This window comes from Natator depressus, chromosome 8, assembly GCF_965152275.1.
Source record: "Natator depressus isolate rNatDep1 chromosome 8, rNatDep2.hap1, whole genome shotgun sequence".
Lineage (NCBI taxonomy): Eukaryota > Metazoa > Chordata > Testudines > Cheloniidae > Natator > Natator depressus.
The window spans coordinates 41,176,449-41,200,386 of NC_134241.1; the positions used below are offsets into that span (position 1 = coordinate 41,176,449).

Genomic DNA, 23,938 nt, shown 5'->3' on the forward strand with positions numbered 1-23,938 from the left:
AACCCAACGTGCAGGGCCTGCCACGTGAAAAGCTGTTGGGTAACCAAGGTGGCAGGGCAGAGCCCCAGATGGAGAGGTGAGATGGGAGGGGTCAGGAGGAAACGTCTCCCTCCAATCACCAGAGATGATGCATGACTTTCCCTCAGCACCAGGTGAGGAAGAGCTGTCAGTACCACAGGAAGGAACAGTGGAAGAGCACCATGCTGTAGACTGTATCCTGCTACCAACTCCCCAGTGAAGAGCGACAGGCTGCCACAAGGTCAAACCCCAGCCCTGGGGCAGCCTCTGCTGGGCACATGCTGGGTGTAGCCTCTCTCTTGCAGCTGCCCTCTCACACTCAGGCAACTTCCGAGGAGCGGGCTGGGCCAGCAGAGAAAGTGAGGCCGATAGGGCTGTTCTGGGTGGGTTTATCTCGCCCTGCCTGCAGGAGTTAAGATGACCATGGGTGGGAGGAGAGGAGACCCGGCGTGAGTGCCACCCGTCAGGAACTCCTCGCTGGCTCAGGGTCACTGCTCCAGCTGAGGGAACGTTCATGACAGTGTTCCTAGCACAAGGGACCCTCTCCAGCATGCGTTCCCAAATGAACACACGCATTCTTGCAGCATCCTTTACTGAGCCCAGAGTGAGGGAGGGAACTCCCAGAGGGTACTGTGATGGCTAATGCTGGCTTCAGGGAGGCCCCTTGACATGCAGCTGAGCTCCAGGGCCACACGCCCTTCCTGAGTCTGCAGGCATCACACAGCCCATTGGGTCTAGTCTCCTGGGGAAAGGTCTGGGTTAGAAAGCTCATGGCTGCATGTCTTTCACTACAAAACTCTTCCGCAAATCTGCTCTGTCTTCTGACACACAGCATGTCCCTTTCACCCCAAGAATCCCTGGGTCTGAGCCCAGGTCCCCAGCCCCATTGTCCACTTGGCACCTTCCTCATGCTCCCATCTCCGCTCTGCTCCCCTCTGCGGCTGGCTGGACTCTTCCTCACTCTGGGACCTGGCAGGAGACTGCTAGGGGCAGAGGGCTGCAGCTTCCCTCTTGCTGATGAATATGCCCTCAGCCTGCATTTGCAGGGGCCTCAGCCAGTGACCAAGCTGTCAGCCACCATGGCACCTGGCAACTGCTGCAGGGGCTGGCCCCATGCAGCCTAGCCATGGCCCCACAAAGTTGCCCCCAGGAACACATTCCAGGAACCCTATCTTGGGCCAGCCCCAGTGGTGAGCTGGAACCGGTTCGCACCAGTTCACGAGAACCAGTGCTTAAATTTAGAAGCCCCTTTAGAACCGGTTGTCCTGCGAGGGACAACCGGTTCTAAAAGGGCTTCTAAATTTAACCAGCCAAAAGTGGTGCCTTAGGTGCTGACTCCGTGGGTGCTCCGGGGCTGGAGCACCCATGGGGAAAATTTGGTGGGTGCAGAGCACCCACCGGCACCTCCCCGCCCCGCACCCGGCCCCAGCTCACCTCTGCTCCACCTCCGCCTCCTCCCCTGAACGCGCCGCCCCGCTCTGCTTCTCCGCTCTCCCCCTGCCCCCAACCAGCGTCCCGCAAATCAGCTGTTCGCGAGGGAAGGGCTGAGAAGCAAGTGGTGGCTTCACGCTCAGGCCCAGGGAGGTGGAGGCGGAGCGGAGGTGAGCTGGGGAGAGGGGCGCGAGGTGGGCCGCCCGCACCGCAGGAGGTAACCCAGGGGGCGCAGGGGAACTGCTCCCCACCCCAGTTCACCTCTGCCTCCCTGGGCCTGAGCACGAAGTCGCCGCTTGCTTCTCAGCCCTTCCAGGCTTCCTGCGCGAACAGCTGATTCGCGGGAAGCGGGGGCAGGGGGTGGAGAAGCAGAGCAGGGCGGTGCATTCAGGGGAGGAGGCGGAGGTGATCTGGGGCTGGGCGCGGGGCGGGAAGCTGCCGTGGGGGGCTCTGCACCCACCAAATTTTCTCCGTGGGAGCTCTAGCCCCGGACCAACCATGGAGTCGGCGCCTAGGGCACCACTTTTCATGTGATCAGTGGGGGAAGCAGCCGCTCCTCCTAGCTATGCTACCCCGCCCCTAGAAGCCAGAGGGACCTGCTGGATGCTTCCCGGGAGCGCCCCAGGTAAGCACTGCCAAGACTCCCCACCTCGCCCCCCAGCAGGTCCCTCTGGCTCTTAGGGGCGGGGCGGGGTGGGCACCCACTACAGTGGCCCATGAGACCCTCCTGCCCGGATCTGGGTGCATTCAGAGGACAGAGGAGGGGGTGGATGGGGCAGGGGCCCGGGGGGGGGACGGGACAGGCCACGACCCCCTCGTGGGGTGAGGAGGGAACTGGTTGTTAAGATTTTGGAAGCTCATCACTGGCCAGCCCCACAGCTGCCATGGAACCACAGCCTCACTGCTTGTTTCTGGGAAGTGCTCTCCACCTCCCTACAGCTGCAGCAGAGCCTGCCTCATCCTGTGCTGGGCCCAGGGTGCAGGAGCAGTGGTGGCTGGCAGAGGAGTCTGGAAGAGGGCAGCCACTGAGGTATGCTGCACACGCAGGATGACACTGGCAGAGTGAGACTCTGCAGGTGCATGGAACACGCCCCGGGCCCCAGCACAGGGTCCTCGCCCAGCAATGGCCAGTCACAAAACAGGAACACTAGTGAAATCCTGCTATGGCCATTGAGAACATCAGTGACACAGCTCTCCCCTGCCATAGGTCAAGTGTGATACCACACAGCCAATCACCCCATGTGAAAGGCACATGGCTCCCTTGCATCGCTTGCCCTCACCTTCCATACTTGGCTGCTGTGGATTCAGACCACTGGCTGGAAGCGGAGATGTCCTCATCCGGGATGTGGCCACCTGACATGCCCAGAGGATAACGGCATACAGCTGAAACGAGACACACCATTGGCTGCTCCTTCGGTTTGCTCCAGTGAGTGTGGAGAATGCTCAGTGCCTCCGAGGAACTCAGAACTGGCCCTCAGGAGAAGGTCAGGCGTGGTGCAGGTAGCTCTGGACAAGCTCCCCCCACTTCATGCCAGCCCTGCTCCACCACACTACATGCTAGCTCAGCCCTGGGACCTCCCCAAAGCTATGCCAGTGCACCACAGATACCACAGTGATAGGCTTGGTATAAGAAACAGGCCCATCCGCAGATCTCTAGTAGCACCTCCTGCTCTTCTAGGCTTTGGCTTCGCACCCCACACAAATATGGGTGTCTGGTATCCGGTGTAGACCCACAGACCCCCCTGCTATGCAAACCTTGGGACCTCCACACAGCCTGGCTGATGTAGCCACTCTTGATACATCCCGGCAGCCCCTTCTCCTGCCTGTGCCCTCCACATAGCTCCAGATACACTTCTGTCCCAGCCCGCAGCACCACCTGCTACTCTAGTGCCTGGCCCCTACCGCACAGTAACATCACTGCAAATGTACCTGCCGCAGCTCCTCCTGGGCTCACACACAGATCTGCCAATGCCCCTCACCCAAACCCTGCTATCCCAGACCCAGACCCCATCAACACAGCTTGATCACTGCACCTCAGCAAGTCATGCCTGTGCACCTTCCATGCTGCCATCCTGCATGAGGGAAAGTGACTCCCCTCAGCAGGGTGGGGCAGGGAGGTAATTGACTTGTAGTTGGCAGCAGGGGTGTCTCTGGTATCCAGGAGGAGTCCCCAGGCCTGGCAGGAGTCCCCAGTAGCAGCCAGTGTCACACAGAGACTGCTGCAATCCTGGAGTAAGTGTCCTGAGCTCCTCTGGGCCAAAGGACTTACCATGCCCTAACGGAGAGGTTCATGCTCACTCTAGCCTTGCTCACTGAACAGGAGATGGTGACTGATGCCCAAGCACTGTGGAAATCAGAGGGGGTGGGCACACGTGTTCCTATTGGGGTGTGTGGATTCTACTGACAGAGTCCTAGATACCATTTGACTCTTCCACTCCTGTGGTGAAGGACACAGCTGGTCAGGTTCATTTGAGTGTCCTGGCTTCTTCCTCACATGGGCCCTGATTCCAAGAGCTGCCCCACATTGACTCAGTCCTCCACCACCTGGCCTCCATGGGACCGGCAGGGGCCCAGCCACACAGGGCTGCCTGGAGGATGAGAGCCAGAGATTGCTGTTCTCAGGGGAGGCAGAGCTCCCTCTCTGTGGAGAATCAGTCCACACAGTGCTCTGAGGAGGCATGTGGGGGCAGCTGCAGCCTCTCACTCAGCACCGTGGAAGGGCATCTCAGAGACAGGCAAAAATGGGATGTGCCAGAGCTGTGCATGTGGCTCTCAGCTCCAGCTGCTGATGGAGGCTCCTCCTTTTGCTCACCAGACAGAGGTGGCGGGTGTGAACTGCAACCAGGAGCTACATTTCCAATGATGCATGTGGATGGATGGTTGATACCTGGGCAGCTTTGACAGCTACGAGTGCCCATGGCAGCCCAGGGCTTCATGGGGTTAGCCCCTCTCAGGGAGCCAGCCTAGGACAGTCAGGGCATATTACCTGCAACCACCAGGCCGCGATAACACAATACCATGCTTAGTAGGGTGCATTATTAACAGCAGGAATTGAACCTGGGCCCTATAGATCTTAAAGCAGGAGCCTCTAGTGCCTGAGCTAAATGACCCAGCTTTGTTTGCTAAGGCTGTAGCAGACTCATTAAACTCCATCAGTAGAGGGGGCCAGAGCCCCACAGAGCATGGTATGGGTTACAATAGTTCACAAGAACACAGTACACTGTGCTTTAAGTGAGAAGAGACTTGGTCAGCATTCAAAACCAGCTGCTCACCCATGGTGGGGATGGGCCTTCTGGTTCCGTGGGCTAACATACGTGTTGCAGATGACTGATACGGTACTCTAGCAATAAAGAGCTAAAGGCTGGAAATATAATCGATACCAGCAGACATGGTTTCATGGAAAATAGGTTGTGTCAAACAAACGTGATATTGTTCCTGGAGCAAATTATAAATCTGTCTGATAAAGGTAACTATGATGACATAATAAACTTAGATTCTGTAATGGATGTGACTTAGTCCCAAGTGACATTTTGATTTAAGAACTGGCACTATACAAATATCAATATGGCCCATGTTAGTGGCTTCAAAACTGGCTCACTGATAGATCTCACAGTATAGTTGTTAATGGGAAACTAGAATCTAATGGGATTATTTCTAGTAGGCTCTTGCAGGGATCTGTTCTCACCCTATTCTTTTATCGATAATTGGGAAGAAAATATAAAATGACTGCTGATAAAGTTTACCAATGACACAAAGTCTAGTGTTGTGGCCTATAGCAAAGAGGACAGGCCACTGATACAGAGCGATCTGGTAACTAGGTAAGCTTGGTGCACTGATCTTTCATCATACATCTACGAACAAAGAATGTGGCCACACTTATAGGATGGGGGACTCTATCCTGGAAAGTAGTGACTCTGGAAGTGACATAGAGGTCATGGTGGATACCACCTGAACATAAAGTCCCAGTGCAACACTGCAGCAAAGAGGACTAGCCTACTCCTGGGGTGGATAACTAGAGAAGTACTGAGCAGGCAGAGAAAAGTGATGTTACCTCTTGTGATGGGGTGTGCAAACCCCACACTGGAGAACAAAGGGTTAGAGAGCAGTTCTGGGCCCAAACAACCCCATACGGAGAGAGGTAAATAGTGGTGTCCCCCAGGGGTCCGTTCTGGGATCAATCCTATTCAACATATTCATAAATGATCTGTAAAAAGGGGTAAACAGTGAGGTGGCAAACTTTGCAGATGATACAAAATTACTAAAGATAGTTAAGACCCATGCAGACTGCAAAGTGCTACAAAAGGATCTCTCAAAACTGGGTGACTTGGCAACAAAATGGCAGATGATATTTAACGTTGATAAATGCAAAGTAATGCACATTGGAAAGCATAATCCCAACTATACATATAAAATGATGGGGTCTAAATTAGCTGTTACCACTCAAGAAAGAGACCTTAGAGTCATTATGGATAATTCTCTGAAAACATCCACTCAATGTGCAGAGGCAGTCAAAAAAGTGAACAGAATGCTGGGAATAATTAAGAAAGGGATAGATAATAGGACAGAAAATATCATGTTGCCTCTATATAAATCCATGGTACGCCCACATCTTGAATACTGTGTGCAGATGTGGTCGCCCCATCTCAAAAAAGATATATTTGAATTGGGAAAGGTTCAGAAAAGGGCAACAAAAATGATTAGGGGTATGGAACGGCTTCTGTATGAGGAGAGATTAAAAAGACTGGGACTTTTCAGCTTGGAAAAGAGATGGCTAAACGGAGATATGATTGACGTCTATAAAATCATGACTGGTGTAGAGAAAGTAGATAAGGAAGTGTTGTTTACTACTTCTCATAACACAAGAACTAGGGGTCACCAAAGGAAATTAATAGGCAGCAGGTTTAAAACAAATAAAAGGAAGTATTTCTTCACACAACACACAGTCAACCTGTGGAACTCCTTGCCAGAGGATGTTGTGATGTCCAAGACCATAACAGGGTTCAAAAAAGAACTAGATAAATTCATGGAGGATAGGTCCATCAATGGCTATTAGCCAGGATGGGCAGGAATGGTGTCCCTACCCTCTGTTTGCCAGAAGCTGGGAATGAGCAACAGGGGATGGATCACTTGATGATTACCTGTTCTGTTCATTCCCTCTGGGACACCTGGCACTGGCCACTGTCAGAAGACAGGGTACTGGGCTAGATGGACCTTTGGTCTGACCTAGTAGGGCCATTCTTATGTTCTTATGTTCTTATATGCAAAGCCAGCACAAACAGGAGGTGGAGTTTAAAAGGGGAAGCAGAGCAGGTCAGAAGGACTGAGCCACAAACAAAGGGACAGATCCCACAGGATGGAGTGGTAGAAGAAAGGAGACCATCAGGGAGGAGGACAACCTAACCACTAGGCAGCACTGCTGGGGAGGGTCACCTTTCACACCTCTATATATGGCACTGGTGAGCATAGGAATTGCCATTGTGAGCCATCCAGGATCCTGTCTCTGACTGTGGCCAGTGCATCAGAGAAAGGTGCAAGAAATGTTGCAGTAGACAGTTATAGGATACTTACCAGGGAGGAAACTTCCTTCTGAGCTCCAGTAAGTAGACGATTTAAATCCCTTTAAAAACTCTTGGAGGGTCAGCAGTTCTAACTCTGATGTTACAATTCTAACTCTGATGTTCTCTTTATCTATATAAGTGGCCAATCCTTTCTCTGAACTTTGCTAAGCTCTTGGTGTCAAAATGATCATATGGCAGAGAACACCACAGGCTAACTGCATACTGTGCCTTTTATCAGGTTTGAATCAGCCCTGGTCCACACTAGGAGTTGAGGTCGAATTTAGCAGCGTTAAATCGATTTAACCCTGCACCCGTCCACACGACGAAGCCCTTTTTTTCGACTTAAAGGGCTCTTAAAATCGATTTCCTGACTCCACCCCCGACAAGGGGATTAGCACTGAAATCGGCCTTGCTGGGTCGAATTTGGGGTACTGTGGACGCAATTAGACAGTATTGGCCTCCGGGAGCTATCCCACAGTGCTACATTGTGACCGCTCTGGACAGCACTCTCAACTCAGATGCGCTGGCCACGTAGACAGGAAAAGGCCCGCAAACTTTTGAATTTCAATTTCCTGTTTGGCCAGCATGGCAAGCTGCAGCTGACCATGCAGAGCTCATCAGCAGAGGTGACCATGATGGAGTCCCAGAATCGCAAAAGAGCTCCAGCATGGACCGAACGGGAGGTACGGGATCTGATCGCTGTATGGGGAGAGGAATCCGTGCTATCAGAACTCTGTTCCAGTTTTCGAAATGCCAAAACATTTGTCAAAATCTCCCAGGGCATGAAGGACAGAGGTCATAACAGGGACCCGAAGCAGTGCCACATGAAACTTAAGGAGCTGAGGCAAGCCTACCAGAAAATCAGAGAGGTGAACGGCCGCTCCGGGTCAGAGCCCCAAACATGCCGCTTCTATGATGAGCTGCATGCCATTTTAGGGGGTTCAGCCACCACTAACGCAGCCGTGTTGTTTGAGTCCTTCAATGGAGATGGAGGCAACACGGAAGCAGGTTTTGGGGACGAGGAAGATGATGATGATGAGGTTGTAGATAGCTCACAGCAAGCAAGCGGAGAAACCATTTTTCCCGACAGCCAGGAACTGTTTCTCACCCTGGACCTGGAGCCAGTACCCCCCAAGGATCACAGGTTCTTCTCCTTCCCAGAGGCTAGTGAAGATTAGAAGGCAAAAAAATGCACTCGTGATGAAATGTTCTCTGAGCTCATGCTGTCCTCCCACACTGACAGAGCACAGACGAATGCGTGGAGGCAGACAATGTCAGAGTGCAGGAAAGCACAAAATGACCGGGAGGAGAGGTGGCAGGCTGAAGAGAGAAAGTGGTGGGCTGAAGAGAGGGCTGAAGCTGAAAGGTGGCAGCAGCGTGATGAGAGGAGGCAGGATTCAATGCTGAGGCTGCTGGAGGATCAAACCAGTACGCTCCAGCATATGGTTGAGCTGCAGGAAAGGCAGCAGGAGCACAGACTGCCACTACAGCCCCTGTGTAACCAACTGCCCTCCTCCCCAAGCTCCATAGCCTCCTCACCCAGATGCCCAAGAACGCGGTGGGGGGGCCTCCGGCCACCCAGCCACTCCACTCCAGAGGATTGCCCAAGCAACAGAAGGCTGGCATTCAACAAGTTTTAAAGTTTTAAACTTTTAAAGTGCTGTGTGGCCTTGTCCTTCCCTCCTCCACCACCCCTCCTGGTGCTTCTCTCCTCCACCACCCCTCCTGGGCTACCTTGGTAGTTATCCCCCTATTTGTGTGATGAATGAATAAAGAATGTATGAATGTGAAGCAACAATGACTTTATTGCCTCTGCAAGTGGTGATCGAAGGGAAGTGGGGAGGGTGGTTAGCTTACAGGGAAGTAGAGTGAACCAAGGGGTGGGGGGTTTCATCAAGGAGAAACAAACAGAACTTTCACACCGTAGCCTGTCCAGTCACGAAACTGGTTTTCAAAGCTTCTCTGATGCGCGCCCTCCTGTGCTCTTCTAATACCCTAGTGTCTGGCTGTGCGTAACCAGCAGCCAGGCGATTTGCCTCAACTTCCCACCCTCTCATAAACGTCTCCCCCTTACTCTCACAGATATTGTGGAGCGCACAGCAAGCAGTAATAACAGTGGGAATATTGGTTTCGCTGAGGTCTAACTGAGTCAGTAAACTGCGCCAGTGCGCTTTTAAACGTCCAAATGCACATTCTATCACCATTCTGCACTTGCTCAGCCTGTAGTTGAACAGCTCCTGACTACTGTCCAAGGTGCCTGTGTACGGCTTCATGAACCATGGCATTAAGGGGTAGGCTGGGTCCCCAAGGATAACTATAGGCATTTCAACATCCCCAACGGTTATTTTCTGGTCTGGGAATAAAGTCCCTTCCTGCAGCTTTTGAAACAGACCAGAGTTCCTGAAGATGCGAGCGTCATGTACCTTTCCCGGCCATCCCACGTTGATGTCAGTGAAACGTCCCTTGTGATCCACCAGTGCTTGCAGCACTATTGAAAAGTACCCCTTGCGGTTTATGTACTCGCCGGCTTGGTGCTCCGGTGCCAAGATAGGGATATGCGTTCCGTCTATAGCCCCACCACAGTTAGGGAATCCCATTGCAGCAAAGCCATCCACCATGACCTGCACATTTCCCAGGGTCACTAACCTTGATATCAGCAGATCTTTGATTGTGTTAGCTACTTTCATCACAGCAGCCCCCATAGTAGATTTGCCCACTCCAAATTGATTCCCGACTGACCAGTAGCTGTGTGACGTTGCAAGCTTCCACAGAGCTATTGCCACTCGCTTCTCAACTGTGGGGGCTGCTCTCATCTTGGTATTCTTGCGCCTCAGGGCAGGGGAAAGCAAGTCACAAAGTTCCATGACAGTGCCCTTATGCATGCAAAATTTTCTCAGCCACTGGGAATCGTCCCAGACCTGCAACACTATGCGGTCCCACCAGTCCATGCTTGTTTCCCGAGCCCAGAATCGGCGTTCCACCGCATGAACCTGCCCCATTAGCACCATGATGCCCACATTGCCAGGGCCCATGCTTTGAGAGAAGCCTGTGTCCATGTCCTCATCACTCACGTGACCGCGCTGACATCGCCTACTTGCCCGGTATCGCTTTGCCAAGTTCTGGTGCCGCATATACTGCTGGATAATGCGTGTGGTGTTTAATGTGCTCCTAATTGTCAAAGTGATCTGAGCGGGCTCCATGCTTGCCGTGGTATGGCGTCTGCACAGAAAAAAGGCGTAGAACGATTGTCTGCCATTGCTCTGACGGAGGGAGGGGCAACTGACGACATGGCTTACAGGGTTGGCTTACAGGGAATTAAAATCAACAAAGGGGTGGCTTTACATCAAGGAGTATTTCAGTTAGGAAATTTCAGGCATTTCAAGGAGGGCTCCAATAAGAAATGGCGCACCTAAGTAATTGTTCTTATTGGAACAAGCAGGTTGGTCTGGCCTCTGATTGATACATGGCTAGATTTACCTCGCTGCACCTTCTCTGTGAGTGACTACAGTGTGACCTAGAGGAATGAGTCCCCTAGATGGGGGGGGGGGGGCAAATGAGTACAAAACAAATCTGGTCTATTTCTTGTTTTGATCCACTCCATCTATCTTTTACATCTTTGGCTGGCAGCAGACGGTGCAGAAGGACTGCAAGCCATCCACATCTCATGGCTGCTCGGCAGAAGATGGTACAATAGGACTGCTAGCCATCCTCATCTCTTGCCTGCCCGGCAGAAGATGGTACAATAGTACTGCTAGCAATCCGTATCGCCTGCCTGCTCACCATAAGATGGTTCAATAGCACTGACTGCAGGACTAAAGAGAATGACCTGGTCAAGTCATTTCTAATGTAGTCCCTGCACCCATGTCTGCACAGGCACTCCTGGCTGACGTGGCTAGGAGCACCTCGGACATGACGATGATGGCTACCAGTCCTACTGTACCATCTGCTGCCACAAGGCAATGGGTTGCTGCTACTGTGTAGCAATGCAGTACCACGTCTGCCAGCACCCAGGAGACATACGGTGACGGTTACCTGAGCGGGCTCCATGTTTGCCGTGGTATGGCGTCTGCACAGGTAACTCAAGAAAAAAGGCGCGAAATGATTGTCCGCTGCTGCTTTCACGGAGGGGAGGGAGGGAACGGGCGCCTGATGATATGTACCCAGAACCACCCGCGACAATGTTTTAGCCCCATCAGGCATTGGGATCTCAACCCAGAATTGCAATGGGCAGCGGAGACTGCAGGAACTGTGGGATAGCCACCCTCAGTGCAACGCTCTGCAAGTCAACGCTTGCCTCGGCACTGTGGAAGCACTCCGCCGAGTTAATGCACTTAATGCACTTAGAGCATTTTCTGTGGGGACACACACACTCGAATATATAAAAACGATTTCTAAAAAACCGACTTCTATAAATTCGACCTAATTCCGTAGTGTAGACATACCCTTAGACTTGAATAGAGACTGGGAGTGGATGGGTCATTACACAAAGTAAAATTATTTCCCCATGTTTATTCCCCACCCCCACCCCCCACTGTTCCTCACACGTTCTTGTCAACTGCTGGAAATGGCCCACCTTGATTATCACTACAAAAGGTTTCCCCCTGCCCCGGCTATCCTGCTGGTAATAGCTCACCTTAAGTAATCACTCTTGTTACAGTGTGTATGGTAACTCCCATTGTTTCATGTTCTCTATGTATATAAGTCTCCCCACTGTATTTCCCACTGAATGTATCCGATGAAGTGAGCTGTAGCTCACGAAAGCTTATGCTCAAATAAATTTGTTAGTCTCTAAGGTGCCACAAGTACTCCTTTTCTTTTTGCAAATACAGACTAACACGGCTGCTACTCTGAAACCTGAGCGATATGAAAGCATTACAGTATCTTCTGTATTATTATCCCTCCCATTCCTTACACAGCCAAACTTTTGGTTTCCCCTTTTGAGCAGAGAGCTGTTGTGATAATTGGACCTATACATTTACCCTCACTATGAGCTCACTGGTAGAGAGTTATTGTTGCCAACCCTCCAGGATTGTCCTGGAGCCTCCAGGAATTAAAATTTAATCTTTAATTGAAGATTAAGTCACACAATGAAACCTCCAAGAATATGACCAATGAAAGTTGGCAACCCTAGAATGAGTGTAAGGTTATTGTGATAGTTTGTGAACTAGAACAACAAATGTTGATAGAAAAGGTGTGAAGGGGAGACAGCGTGACTGAGTCCAAACAGAAAGGCCTCCTAGCCCAGCTCAAGGACTGTGTTAAGATCATGCCTGGTAAACAAGAAAAATGTGGGTCTGGAAATTAATTAACCAAAGTTGGTGTGTTGAATATTAGTCTTAACTGGTGGCTGAAATAACGGCGGCTGTTACACCCACCACTGCCTTTGGGGTCCTTACAAAGAGACTTTGGGGAGACAAACTGGCTACTGGAGTGAGCTTCACCATCATGGCTGCCACCCCCACCATCTCCTGGGCCCCAGATCTTTGTCATCCTGACCCAAACTGGTGTTCTGACCAGACCGGGCCAGAGAGAGGAACCCAGATGACATTGCCACCCCTACCAGCTCCAGCTGAATCCCAACCACCAGCTGGCATGTCAAACTTTCACTCCTCCCTGCTCCATTGTGCCCGTTTCCTTCCCTACCTTATTTCTCCTCTTTCCTATCTCTCTCATTTTGCCTCTGTCTAATAAGAGTCTGACTTGGCTGGCCACGACTGCCAGAAGCTGGGACTGGATGACAGAGGATGGATCACTTGATGATTACCTGTTTTGTTCATTCCCTCTGGGGCACCTGGTATTGGCCATTGTTGGAAGACAGGATATTGGACTAGATGGTCCTTTGGTCTGACCCAGTATGGCTATTCTTATATTTTGCAACACTGCTGTGAGCCTGTGACCATACAGAAGCAACTAAAAGCAGAGCCCTAAACAGCCTAGCGCTGGTATAAGTTTGCCAGGTCTTGGAGTGGCTGATAAGTCCATGTGCTGGGTCTGTGTTTTTCCAGCAGTGAGGCTGCAAGTGAGAGTCAGCACCAGAAGCTTCATTTTCTATCTTTTCTGTTCTTTTCTCTCCCCTTCTGTGTGTGTTTATTTCATTTTGTCTTGTAAGAAACAGATCCGATTTTAACAATAGTTCGAGCCCATTTCAACTAACTTCTTCCCTTTTCCCCAAAAAGAACAATTATCATCATTTTAACATGACCTAAGAGAATGTCAAACAAGGGGATATTTCCTTTAAAAACCCTTTTCTGCTAATGGGAAAGGGAACAAGGGCTGTTGTTAAAATGAAAGCCTTAATTAATTTAAAATGTAAAGTATTAAATAACTTTTCCTTCTTTTCTGTTTCTTAATAACAGGTTTAAAGGGACGTTTAATGGTGTTTGTGCCATGGTACTAAGCTGAGGTCTCTGCACACCAAACCGCAAACCTTGTTTAAAACTGTTTAATGTTGGATGGTTAGTCCTGTTAACACTATTTGGCCGTGTATCTTTCTGTCTAAATTCATGCAACACGTCTTCATTGAGTGATCCCAATGATACCCAGGTGAGATCAATACTGGATCCTGGGCCCCGTTTTAGCAGCCATACTTGAAAAAGGATGTTGAAAAATTGGAGAGGGTTCAGAGAAGCACCACAAGAATTATTTGAGATCTGGAAAACCCACCTCACAGTGAGAGGCTAAAGAAGCTCATTGAACAGGAATTAAAAGCAACTTGATCACAGTCTAGAACAGACATCCATATACAGGGAGGAGATTTCTGAGAGCAGAGGGCTCTTCAATTTAGCAGACAAAGGCAGAACAAGATCCAGTGGCTGGAAGCAGAAGTCAGCAGAGTTCATTCTGGAAATATGGTGCAGATTTTTAACAGTGAGGCTAATTCACTACTGGAACAAATTCCCCAGACGTGTGATGACTCCCCCTCACTCAAAGGGTAGGTAGGTTTTTCCAAAAGTATCTGAGTAATCACTTGCAATTTCTGAGTAAAGACCGGATACCTTAGGATCAGCTCTAGCTCCACTATCAACTTTTTGGGCTGACTACAGGAATCCCGGGGAGGGTCTCTGGCCTGTGCTATGCAGGTCAGACTCGAGGATTGCAGTGCTCCTTTATGGCATTAAAAGCTATACACTTCTAGACCCTTGATCTGAATCAAGCCCAGGCCCATGACAAAGGCCGCTCCCATCAGATGGTCATTCAGTGGCTAGTGTGAAATGAACAGAGGGGGCAGGGTCTAATTCCCCTTCCTATTGGGACAGGCATCCACAAGCACACCATTGCAGCCAGTGCTATCAGGAAAGAAGACAATGACTGAACTGGCCATGAAGTACTCTCACTCCTTGAGGTGTAGTTTGTGTGAGTGAGAGAGAGCACGGGTAAACTGGTGCTGCTCCTGTCATGGATACACAGGCGTTTTCAGTCTCTGCGCTTCTCGCTCCAGCATGGTTTACCAGGGAGAAATTCACTTGGAAAAGGGAACTTGTTCCTTTTGCTTTAATGGACTCTGCGTTTCTTTCCCACCTGCCCTAAAGATACGCAGGATAAAACCAGGCCAAGCAAGCAGCCTCCCGCATCCCCTCCCACCATAGCATTCAGTTCAAACCACCATAAACCTGCAGCAGGCAGCACCTTCAGGCTTCCCACGAAGCAGCTGATTAGTTTCCTCTCGCTTCCTTCCACAGGCTGATTCCCCCTCAGTCTGGGAGTGGAAAAGTACCCAGTGCCGCGGCCATGGCTGTGGCTTGGCCCTCGCTGTAGCCCATGTGCAGCAGCAGCTACAACACAATTTCCCAAGAGCTATTTGTCACGCCTAGCTGCCAAGCCAGCTCCTGAAAGAGTGGCTTGTTCCCTGCTGTTTACTGTCTCACCACTGGCTCCAGCCGACTAAGCTCCATCCAAGTAAACACACACACACACAGGCCAAAGCCAGAGGCAAGCATGCAGCAAATGGGCCAAAGTGGCCCACATAGTCCTACCACACAGCGAGCAGCTACCCCCATCTGGGGCCTGCAGGGACTACAAATTCCAGCATGCCGTGCTCCACCTGGAGCCAAGGGACCATTTACAATCCCAGGACCTCTCCAGAAGAGGGAAAACACTGAGGCCCAGAAGCAGGTGAACCAGTTTTTTGCTGATTTTAGCTAGTGCATTCAAAGCAAAGTGTTGTGGGCTGTGCAGAGAAAAGCTATGTGTTGGTATATGGGTTATACATGCCCTGCATTCCAAAAGGAGACAACCAGGTGTTCTTCTGCAGCCTTGCCAACCCCAGATATTCAAAAATCCTCCAAAAGTCTTGAGATTTCAAAACATAAGAATGAATGTTGCAGTATCTCTTTGCCTTCCAGTCTTTGAGCCGTTAGCTAACACTCGGGTCTTGATTTCCACCTTTTCTCCACAACCTAGGGTTGCCAGGTGTCTGGTTTTCTTCCAGTTAAAAGTCTGGTCAGTAGTGCTGCGGGTCTAAGACAGGTTAGTCCCTACCTGTCCTGGCTACGTGCTGCACCCCAGAAGTGGCCAGCAGCAGGTCCGGCTTCTGGCAGGGGGACCACGGGGCTCCGTGCACTGTCCCCACCCTGAGCACTGGCTCTGCACTCCCATTGGCTGGGAATAGCAGCCAGTTTGAGCTGTGGGGGAGGTGCCTATGGGACAAGAGAGCACACAGAGCCTCATGGATCCCCCTGCCTAGGAGCCAGACCTTTTGGCCGCTTCTGGGGAGCAGCTGACCGGGAGCCACCCAAGGTAAGCCAGCACCCCAATCCCGAGCCCCAACCCCCTGCCCTGGCCCTGAGCGCCCCCACAACCCAGAGCCCCCTCCTGCATTCCAAACCCCTCATCCCTGGCCTCACCTCAGAGCCTGCACCCCCAGCCAGAGCCCTCACCCTCTCCCACACTCCAACTCCCTGTCCAAGCCCAGAGCCCCCTCTTGCACCCTGAATCCCTCATCTGTGGTCCCACCTGAAGCCTGCACCCCCAGTTAGAGACTTCACCCCCTCCTGCACCCCAACCCCCTGCTGCAGTCCAGTGAAAGTGAGTGAGGGTCGGGGAGAGCAAGCCACCAAGGGAGGAGAAATGTAGCGAGCAGGGTCAGGGCCTCGGGGAAGGGGCAGGGCTAGGGTGTTCAATTTTGTGCAATTAGAAAGTTGGCAACCCTACCACAACCATGAGGGATACAAACTTAATTTTGCTAATGAAAGCTGAGATTCTCACCGAATGCCCTGAGTCCAGGAGCTGGGATCTTAAAGGAAAACACCAAATATGGCAAGACTTGTGATAAATGGTCTGACCTGGCAGCACCGTGTATGTGCCCTGTGTCCAGTGGGGGTCCCCATAGAGTCCTATGTGGGGAGAAAGGTTTAGAAGAGGGCTTAGTTTGCAAGATAACCTGTTCTGCATGGCACCGGTAGCAGAGGGCACCTCTGTGCAGCAGGGACCTGCACCCAGAGGCATGCTCCATTAGGGATTCTCAGACATCCTCATACTGGGGACGATGCCTTCAAAGAAAGACCATTCTGTGAGTACCTCTGCTCCCCATCTAGCCCCACAGCCTCCTTGGATAGCAGCAGTCTTTGTTCAGTATTAAGACAAGACAAACCAGTGTGAGTGTGGTACATGGGGGTGCTCTAAGGTCACCCCACTTGGGATCTGAGCTCTTGATCTCTCCTCCTTGGTGCACAACTTTTATCTTATTGATCCTCTCTCCCTTCCTTGCCTGGCCTGCTCCTGGCTCCAGGCAGCTCCGTCTGCACTGTAGTTCTGCTCTTTGGGTGCTTGCTCCTCCTCCTGGTTTTGTGGCATCTGATGCAAAGCAGCCACACAGGGCACAGAAAGAGGTTTGGCTTTAGTTTAGCTGGTGAAAAACACCCATGGGAACCCTGCCAGGCTCCTGGGCTGGACTACACGCAGCAGGAGGCAGGACTGCCTAATGGCTTACAGCCCCAGCAGTGAGCAGGAGTCAGCTGCAGCTTGTGGAGTTGGGCTGGAGACCCACTGATGTGGGGGAGCTGGGGGCCTTGGAATTGCAGAGACAGACAGACAATGAAGCTGGCCTCCGGGGTCTGGATATCAGTCTGTTATAGGCACATTGGAAGGCTTGGTAGCATTCTGTCTTGGGGGCATTAGTCTATAGGCCATCACTACTGTATCTGAGAAAGAGCCTGCCATGTCAAATCAATAGCAAGAGTGGAGTCTCCAGTAAACCCCCATGGCATCTCTGTCTCTGCTCCCTGTCCAGCCATGCGCTGGGACACTGGGTATGGCTAGAGTTGCCAGGTGTCTGGTTCTCGACCGGAACACCTGGTCGAAAAGATACCCTGGCGAAAAGGGACCCATTAAAAGTCTGGTTGGTGGTGCAGCGGGGGCCTGGGACTAAGGCAGGCTCCCTGCCTGCCCTAGCTCCCTGTGGCTCCTGGAAGCGGCCACCAGGTACCTGCAGCCCCTAGACGCATGGGCAGCCAGGAAGGCTCCACGCACTGCCCCCGCTCCAAGGGCCGGCTCCGCAGCTCCCATTGGCCAGGAACCACGACCAATGGGAGCTGTGGGGGCGGCACCTGCAAGCACAAGGGCAGCGTGCTGAGCTTACCTGTCCGCCCATGTGCCTAGGGGCTGCAGGGACCTGGCGGCCCACTTCCTGGGGGCCACCGCGGTAAGTGCTGCCTGGACCCTGCACACCAAACCCCGTCCTGCACCCCAACCCCCAGCCCCAGCCCAGAGTTCCCTCCCACACCCGAACTCCCTCCTGGAGCCCTCACCTCCCCCCAGCACCGCAACCTCCTGCCCCAGCCTGAAGCCCCTTCCTTCACCCCAAAACCCTCATCCCCAGCCCCACCCCAGAGCCTGGACCCCCAGCCGGAGCCCTCACTAGTGGCAAACGCAGCTCCCCAGTGTCCTGTCTTCACCCTCAGCAACCAGCGAGATGTCAGACTGGCAATGATGCCGACAGGCACCACAGCACAAACTGCTCTCGCTCCCACCTGAGCCACCACCTTACAGTGTTGCGTTCTGGGCTTTTTCACCTCCTACCTTCTGCCCATGGCTTCCTCTGCAACTTGGTCAGCTAACCTGCTTGCCTCCTATCTCATCTTCCCTTCTGACCTGCTGCTGCCCGTAGGCAGGTCAGGGTAGCTTGCTAACTGGACAGCTGAAGACATCGCCTCCCCTCCCCTGGGATGGGATGCTCTTCCCCGACAGCTCTGCCAGCCGCAGGACTGGAAGCTGAATGCAGAGCTCACCTAGACTAAGCCAATCCGTGCCCAATGAGCCACATCTCCCTCTAACACTGGGCTCCAGACTGGCCAGCGTCTAATGCAAGTCAGCACCAGCCCATTGAGCAAAGGTGCAGTGCAGACCAAGTTGCCCAGGTCTCCAGCCACATGACCTGTTCTCCCCAGCCCGTCACCAACCTGATCGTGGTCATGGGCTAAAGTCCATAATTCACTTACATTTTGCTGTATTTGAACATTAGACTCTGATGCCCTTTGCCCCTACACTACGCTGTCCCAGCTATGGCCCACGGGTCAGCTGAGTTCCAGCCTACACCAGCAGGGAAGACATATGGACTGGCTCTCCTCTTACAGTGGTTTTGCACCAGTGAATCGCCATGAACTTCAATGGAAATGGAAGTAATGGACTGTGATTCAGTCTGACCCAGGGCTGTTTCACCTTGATACACTGTATTTCTATACTGTAAGGTATTGCAATCCAAACGATCCCAACACAAACACTTTGCAGAACTCATTACTCACCACTGAAATACAGCCACTGCTGGGGTGGGAGGGAGCAGCTGGTTTACAGCACACAGCAATGCCACATGACTAACCACTTTTGAAAGGAAGTGAAAATGCATCAATTCCGGGGCCAGTGTGATCATCCAGTCTGATCTCCCGTACGGCACAGACCAGAGAAATTCCTCAAAACAATTCGTAGAGCAGAGCTTTAGAAAAACTATCTTGATTTAAACATTTTCAGTGACGGAGAATCCACCATGACCCTTGGTAAGTTGTTCCAATGGTTAGTTACTCTCACTGGTAAAGATTTTCACCTTATTTCCAGTCTGAATTTGTCTAGCTTCAGCTTCCAGCCATAGGCTCATGTTTTACCTTCCTCTGCTAGACTGACAGCCCAGGATTAAACATTTGTTCTCTATAGAGCAGTGGTCCCCAAACTTTTGAGGGTTCCACCCCCCCTTATTACTGTCCATGCCCCCCCACCCCCAACCTGCTGGGGCCAGGAACAGGGCCCCAGCTCTAGGGAGAGGGCAGGGGATGCAAACTGGAGTAAGGGGCAGAGGCTGGGGCCACAGGTGGGGGTAGGTCTGTGGCCGGAAGCGGGCCACAGCCAGGGGCCAAGGCTGAGGGCAGGGGTGGCAGCAGAGCCGCAGCTGGGCTGCCATGTGGGGCAACAGCCGGGCCTGCAGCCTGGGGTAGCTCCGCTCCCAACCTCAGCCCCAGGCTGGGAACAGAGCTGCTGCCGAGGCTGGGAGCAGGGATGGGGACGCAGCTGGGGGTGGGACTGGAGCAAAGCTGGGGGTGGGGAGGGACTGGGTGGCACTCCCTGCCCCCCATGGGGGCTGGTCCAGCTCTGCTGCGCACCCTTGGACGTTCGTCCATGCCCCCCTAGGGGATGCGCCCACAGTTTGGGGACCTTGGCTATAGGGGCAGAGGGAATTTTGCACAGCATAATCTAATTAGTGTGTCCTGGTCTAAATGCCCAGGCTGATCTCTATAATACTTTTGATGGCCACAGGGGACTACAGATCATCAGTGTCACGTCTCGTCCAAAAGACAGCAAGCAGCACAGCTGGCCCCTAGCACTGTGTCCAGTAAAGAGCAGCATCTGCTGAATCACCAGAACCATTTCTAGTAGCCCCTGAGTTCTCCTTGGAGGTTTTCCATCCAAATACTGACCAAACCTGAACCTGTTTAACTTGTGATAGCAGAGCAGATCACAGCTTCAAGGGCTACAACCGCAGATCACACTGAAAGCCAGTAGGAAGCCCTTGTAGGGTTGTTCCTTTGGGATCTGCTCAGCTACTTGGCTCCAGTCCAGTACAATAACTGTCCAGGCCAGACAAGGCCAAACCTATGTCTGATAGAAGTCTTCCAGTGAAACGGGATCGACTCCTTTGGAATCAGTATGATGTTGTGCATAGTCCATGGGGAAATCCAGCAAACTTCCTTCCTGATGGCCCTGGGCCTTGAACTGATTGGGTCACAGTGGAAACGAACTGTAACCCCTTGATATGTACCAGTTCCTCTACCACGGCCAAAGGGTCTAAGAGATTCTGCTTCCATGAATGCACCAAGGGGTTGAGCATGTGGAGAAATCACTTTTTGATGTTCTTTTCTTGCTTGTACCAATTTTTAAAAAAGACTTCAAAAGCCTCTGGCTCTGCATAGGGGCCAGGCATCTGTCAGAGATTTTATAAAGCAAGTCTTAGTTTGCTACAGCTAGGGATGGCCAAAAAAAGCACCTCGGACCAGGAAAAAAAAATAATTCCCAGTACAATTTTCCTTGCTCTCATCAAACTCAAAATAAAACTGGACCAATTGGGAACAAAACATAGAAAGGCCTCCACTCAAAGGCCCAGGCTTCACATGAAACCACAGATAATCACAAGTCAAACATGCTCAGTGAGATCAACCTCCTCCCCATGCATGCACAGATCTAACACCCCTCAGGAACAAGTGTCCCTACTTAGGAGAGCCAGGATTCTGCATTGGCAGAGCTGCAGGAGGGCCCAGGGGATTCTGCAGTTCAGGGTGGAGGTACTTTGGCACTAGAGTAGCACTGGATTAAAATAGCAGGCCCTTTGCAAGCTACAACCAAGGTACCCTTGCTGAACTGTTGAAGAGGCAACACTGGAATAGCTGAAACTCGTCAAGGACTGTGTAACTGTGGGTCACAGCTAAGGTACATGAGGCAGTATAGTCTAGGGGTAAAGCAGTGCACTGGGACTCAGGAGACCTGGGTTCTAGTCCCAGCTCTACCCCTGGCCTACTGGGTGACCCTGGGCAAATCACTGCCCTGCTCTATACCTCCATTTCTCCATCTGTCAAATGGGATGAGTGAATGATACTTACTCCATTTGTAAAGCACTTTGAGAGCTACTGATGACAAGAGCTAGGTGTAATTGTTGTTATCACAGTGGGTTGCAGGGCAGGACCAAGATGCACTGGGTCCTGTCTCTGACTGGCTATTGGCATCAGGCCCCTCCCTTTCAGGAACACTAAACACTCCTCACATTCCAGAGAGGAAAACCCTAGAAAGCTACTTGCTAAGTGTCCTGGTGGAAGAGGGGCTGAAATCCTGACCCCACTGTAGTCAATGGGGGCTTTGCCATTGTCCTCAGTGGGGCCATGGTTGTAAGACTGGCTGGGAAGAACAATCTTATAATCACTAGGGCCAGGAACACAGTGCTGTGGGATGACGGGAGACAGCAGTACTGTGAGATTAAAGGGTTACACCAGGCTTTAACAAAGCCACTGTAAACCAGCACAGCCCATCCCCATTCTGGGCAGGTGTTGATGCAGAGTTTCAAAAAGACACTTTCATTCTCTCTGTATTTGAAAAGTCTGAGTTCCTGGAAACGGGGTGACCCGTCTGTTATGGAGGAAGAAAATTAATGAGCCTTGGCCTCCGGCTGGCAGGAGCACAGCCAATTAAAATAACCTCTGGGGCAGCTGCTTTGCTGGAATTGCAACAGGCTGGCCTTCATTTTGCTTACCTGGATTAACCTGAGCTTTGGCAGCACTTGGGATGTGGAGCAGCAGCAGTAGGAGGGGCATCCTGGGAGTGGAGATCATCACAGCAGGTTACTTCAGCCCCAGAGCAGCAGCTGAATGGGGAGATAAAAGAAGCGGTAGAAGACATTAGCAGGACAGCGGGAGTATGAAATTGTCACTGCTGTGAAGGAGCAGTACTGTGCAGCTCAATGTACATGGAGCAGAGATGCATGGGAGAGGCCCAGATGCAGTCTGAACATCTCCACGACTTAGAGGATTCTGATCCAGGGTTCTGGCCCTTGTCCGGTACAGTGGAGCACTCATCCTCCATTTCTCCCCCGCTGCCAGTCCTGTCTCCTTGCTCACGTCTCCTGCCAACTACCAGTTGCTCCGTTGATTTCTGCTTCCAATCAGGGCTGCCTACCCCTGGGTTCCTCCCATAAGGCAGCAGGAGATAAATCAACATTTTCCTATCTATACATGGAGTTTCTAGAGTCCGCCCCTCAGCTTCATCCCTGGTCTGAGCCAGGGAGCAGCTCCTATGCATGTGATTGGCCCATCTGTTTCCATCAGTCATAAAGCATGTCCTTTCCCACTTTGGCTGTTGCAGAAGCTATGAGTTCTGCCATAGGATATTCCGCCAGAAGACCTGTGTGATGCTGGCAGACCAGGTGTCAGCTCATACCAAGGCCCCCAGGACTCACTGAACACGGACAAATGCATAGCTGGAAACCAGTCTGCCTCACTGTGTGTTAGCATGGTTAAAAAAGATGTTAAGTTGATAAGAATGTGTTTAGACCTTATGAAATGCTTGTAGGATGCTGCATGTATTGATCTCACTTACAACATCTGTAGCTCATGGTATACAATGCTATTGAGTGTTTGCATGTAAACCACTATAATTGTGTAATTCACCAAACAGAAAAGAAGCATTAATTAGTCTGTGCAGGGCCAGCACTTCACAAGACGGCCCACTGAAACCAAATGAGCCACTGAGAAACATCAAAGGACAAAGACACACACCCATGGAGAAGAGACAGACATGGACACTTGTTCCATCAGTTTGAACTCTGAGGGAATGGAATAAAATTCCCTGACCTGGAGGCACTGTATTGGTGTGCTGCCTGGAATTTGGAGGGGCAATATTTCTAAGCATAAGCAAGGGATCCCCAAGCTGCTTAGCTTAGGTTAGCCCTAAAGGACATACACACCCTGCACATCACAGCAGCTTCCATTACCTTTTGCAATCTAAAACTGTAACTCATTTCTCTGTGTGTGTGTGTGTTTACCTGCTTTAAACTTGTAAATAACTCTAATTTCTTTTTCCTAGTTAATAAATCTTTAGATAATTTATTACAGGATTGGCTACAAGCATTGTCTTTGGTAAGAGATCTAAGGTGCAATCGACCTGGGGTAAGTGACGAGTTCTTTGAGACTGGGAGTAACCTGAATATTGCTGTGATTTTTTTTGATGTAAAGGACCATCTATCACAAAGGGAAGTTTGCCTGGCAGGCAAGATAGACTGGAGTGCCCAAAGGGGATATCTGTGACTCCATGTTAAGGCTGTTATAAGGCTTGAAGAGTTCACACTTGTTACTTGGTTAGTGAAATCTAATTATAGTACACACAACCAGTTGTTTGTGCCCTGTTCCTTGACAGTCTGCCCTGAGGAAAATAAGAAAAGCCAAAAAGAAGTTTGAAGAACAGCTAGCCAAAAACTCAAAAGGTAATAACAAAATGTTTTTTAGTTCATCAGAAGCAGGAAGCCTGCTAAACAACCAGTGGGGCCCCTGGATGATAGAGATACAAAAGGAGCACTTAAAGACGATAAAGTCATCACAGAGAAACTAAATGAATTCTTTGCTTCAGTCTTCACGGCTGAGGATGTTAGGGAAATTCCCAAACCTGAGTCGTCTTTTGTAGGTGACAAATCTGAGGAATTGTCACAGATTGAAGTGTGACTAGAGGAGCTTTTGGAATTAATTGAGAAACTTAACAGTAACAAGTCACCAGGACCAGATGGCATTCACCCAAGAGTTCTGAAAGAACTCAAATGTGAAATTGTGGAACTATTAACTATGGTCTAGAACCTGTCCTTTAAATCAGATACTGTACCCAATGACTGGAAAATAGCTAAGGTAACGCCAATATTTAAGAAGGGCTCTAGAGGTGATCCTGGCAATTACAGACCTGTAAGTCTAATGTCAGTACCG

The 23,938-nt window shown here is 51.2% G+C and overlaps 1 protein-coding gene across 1 annotated transcript in view; it reads right to left on the reverse strand.

The window, feature by feature from the left end:
• DDR2 (discoidin domain receptor tyrosine kinase 2) overlaps positions 1-23,938 on the reverse strand; it is a 152,891-nt gene that overhangs the window by 58,816 nt on the left and 70,137 nt on the right. Inside the window, exons 2-3 of the mRNA XM_074960831.1 lie at positions 21,727-21,837; positions 2,730-2,832 (exon numbers count right to left, since the gene is read on the reverse strand). Of these exons, the coding sequence (XP_074816932.1) occupies positions 2,730-2,832; positions 21,727-21,805 (182 nt within the window). The 5' untranslated portion in view covers positions 21,806-21,837. The remainder of the gene's footprint in view (positions 1-2,729; positions 2,833-21,726; positions 21,838-23,938) is intronic.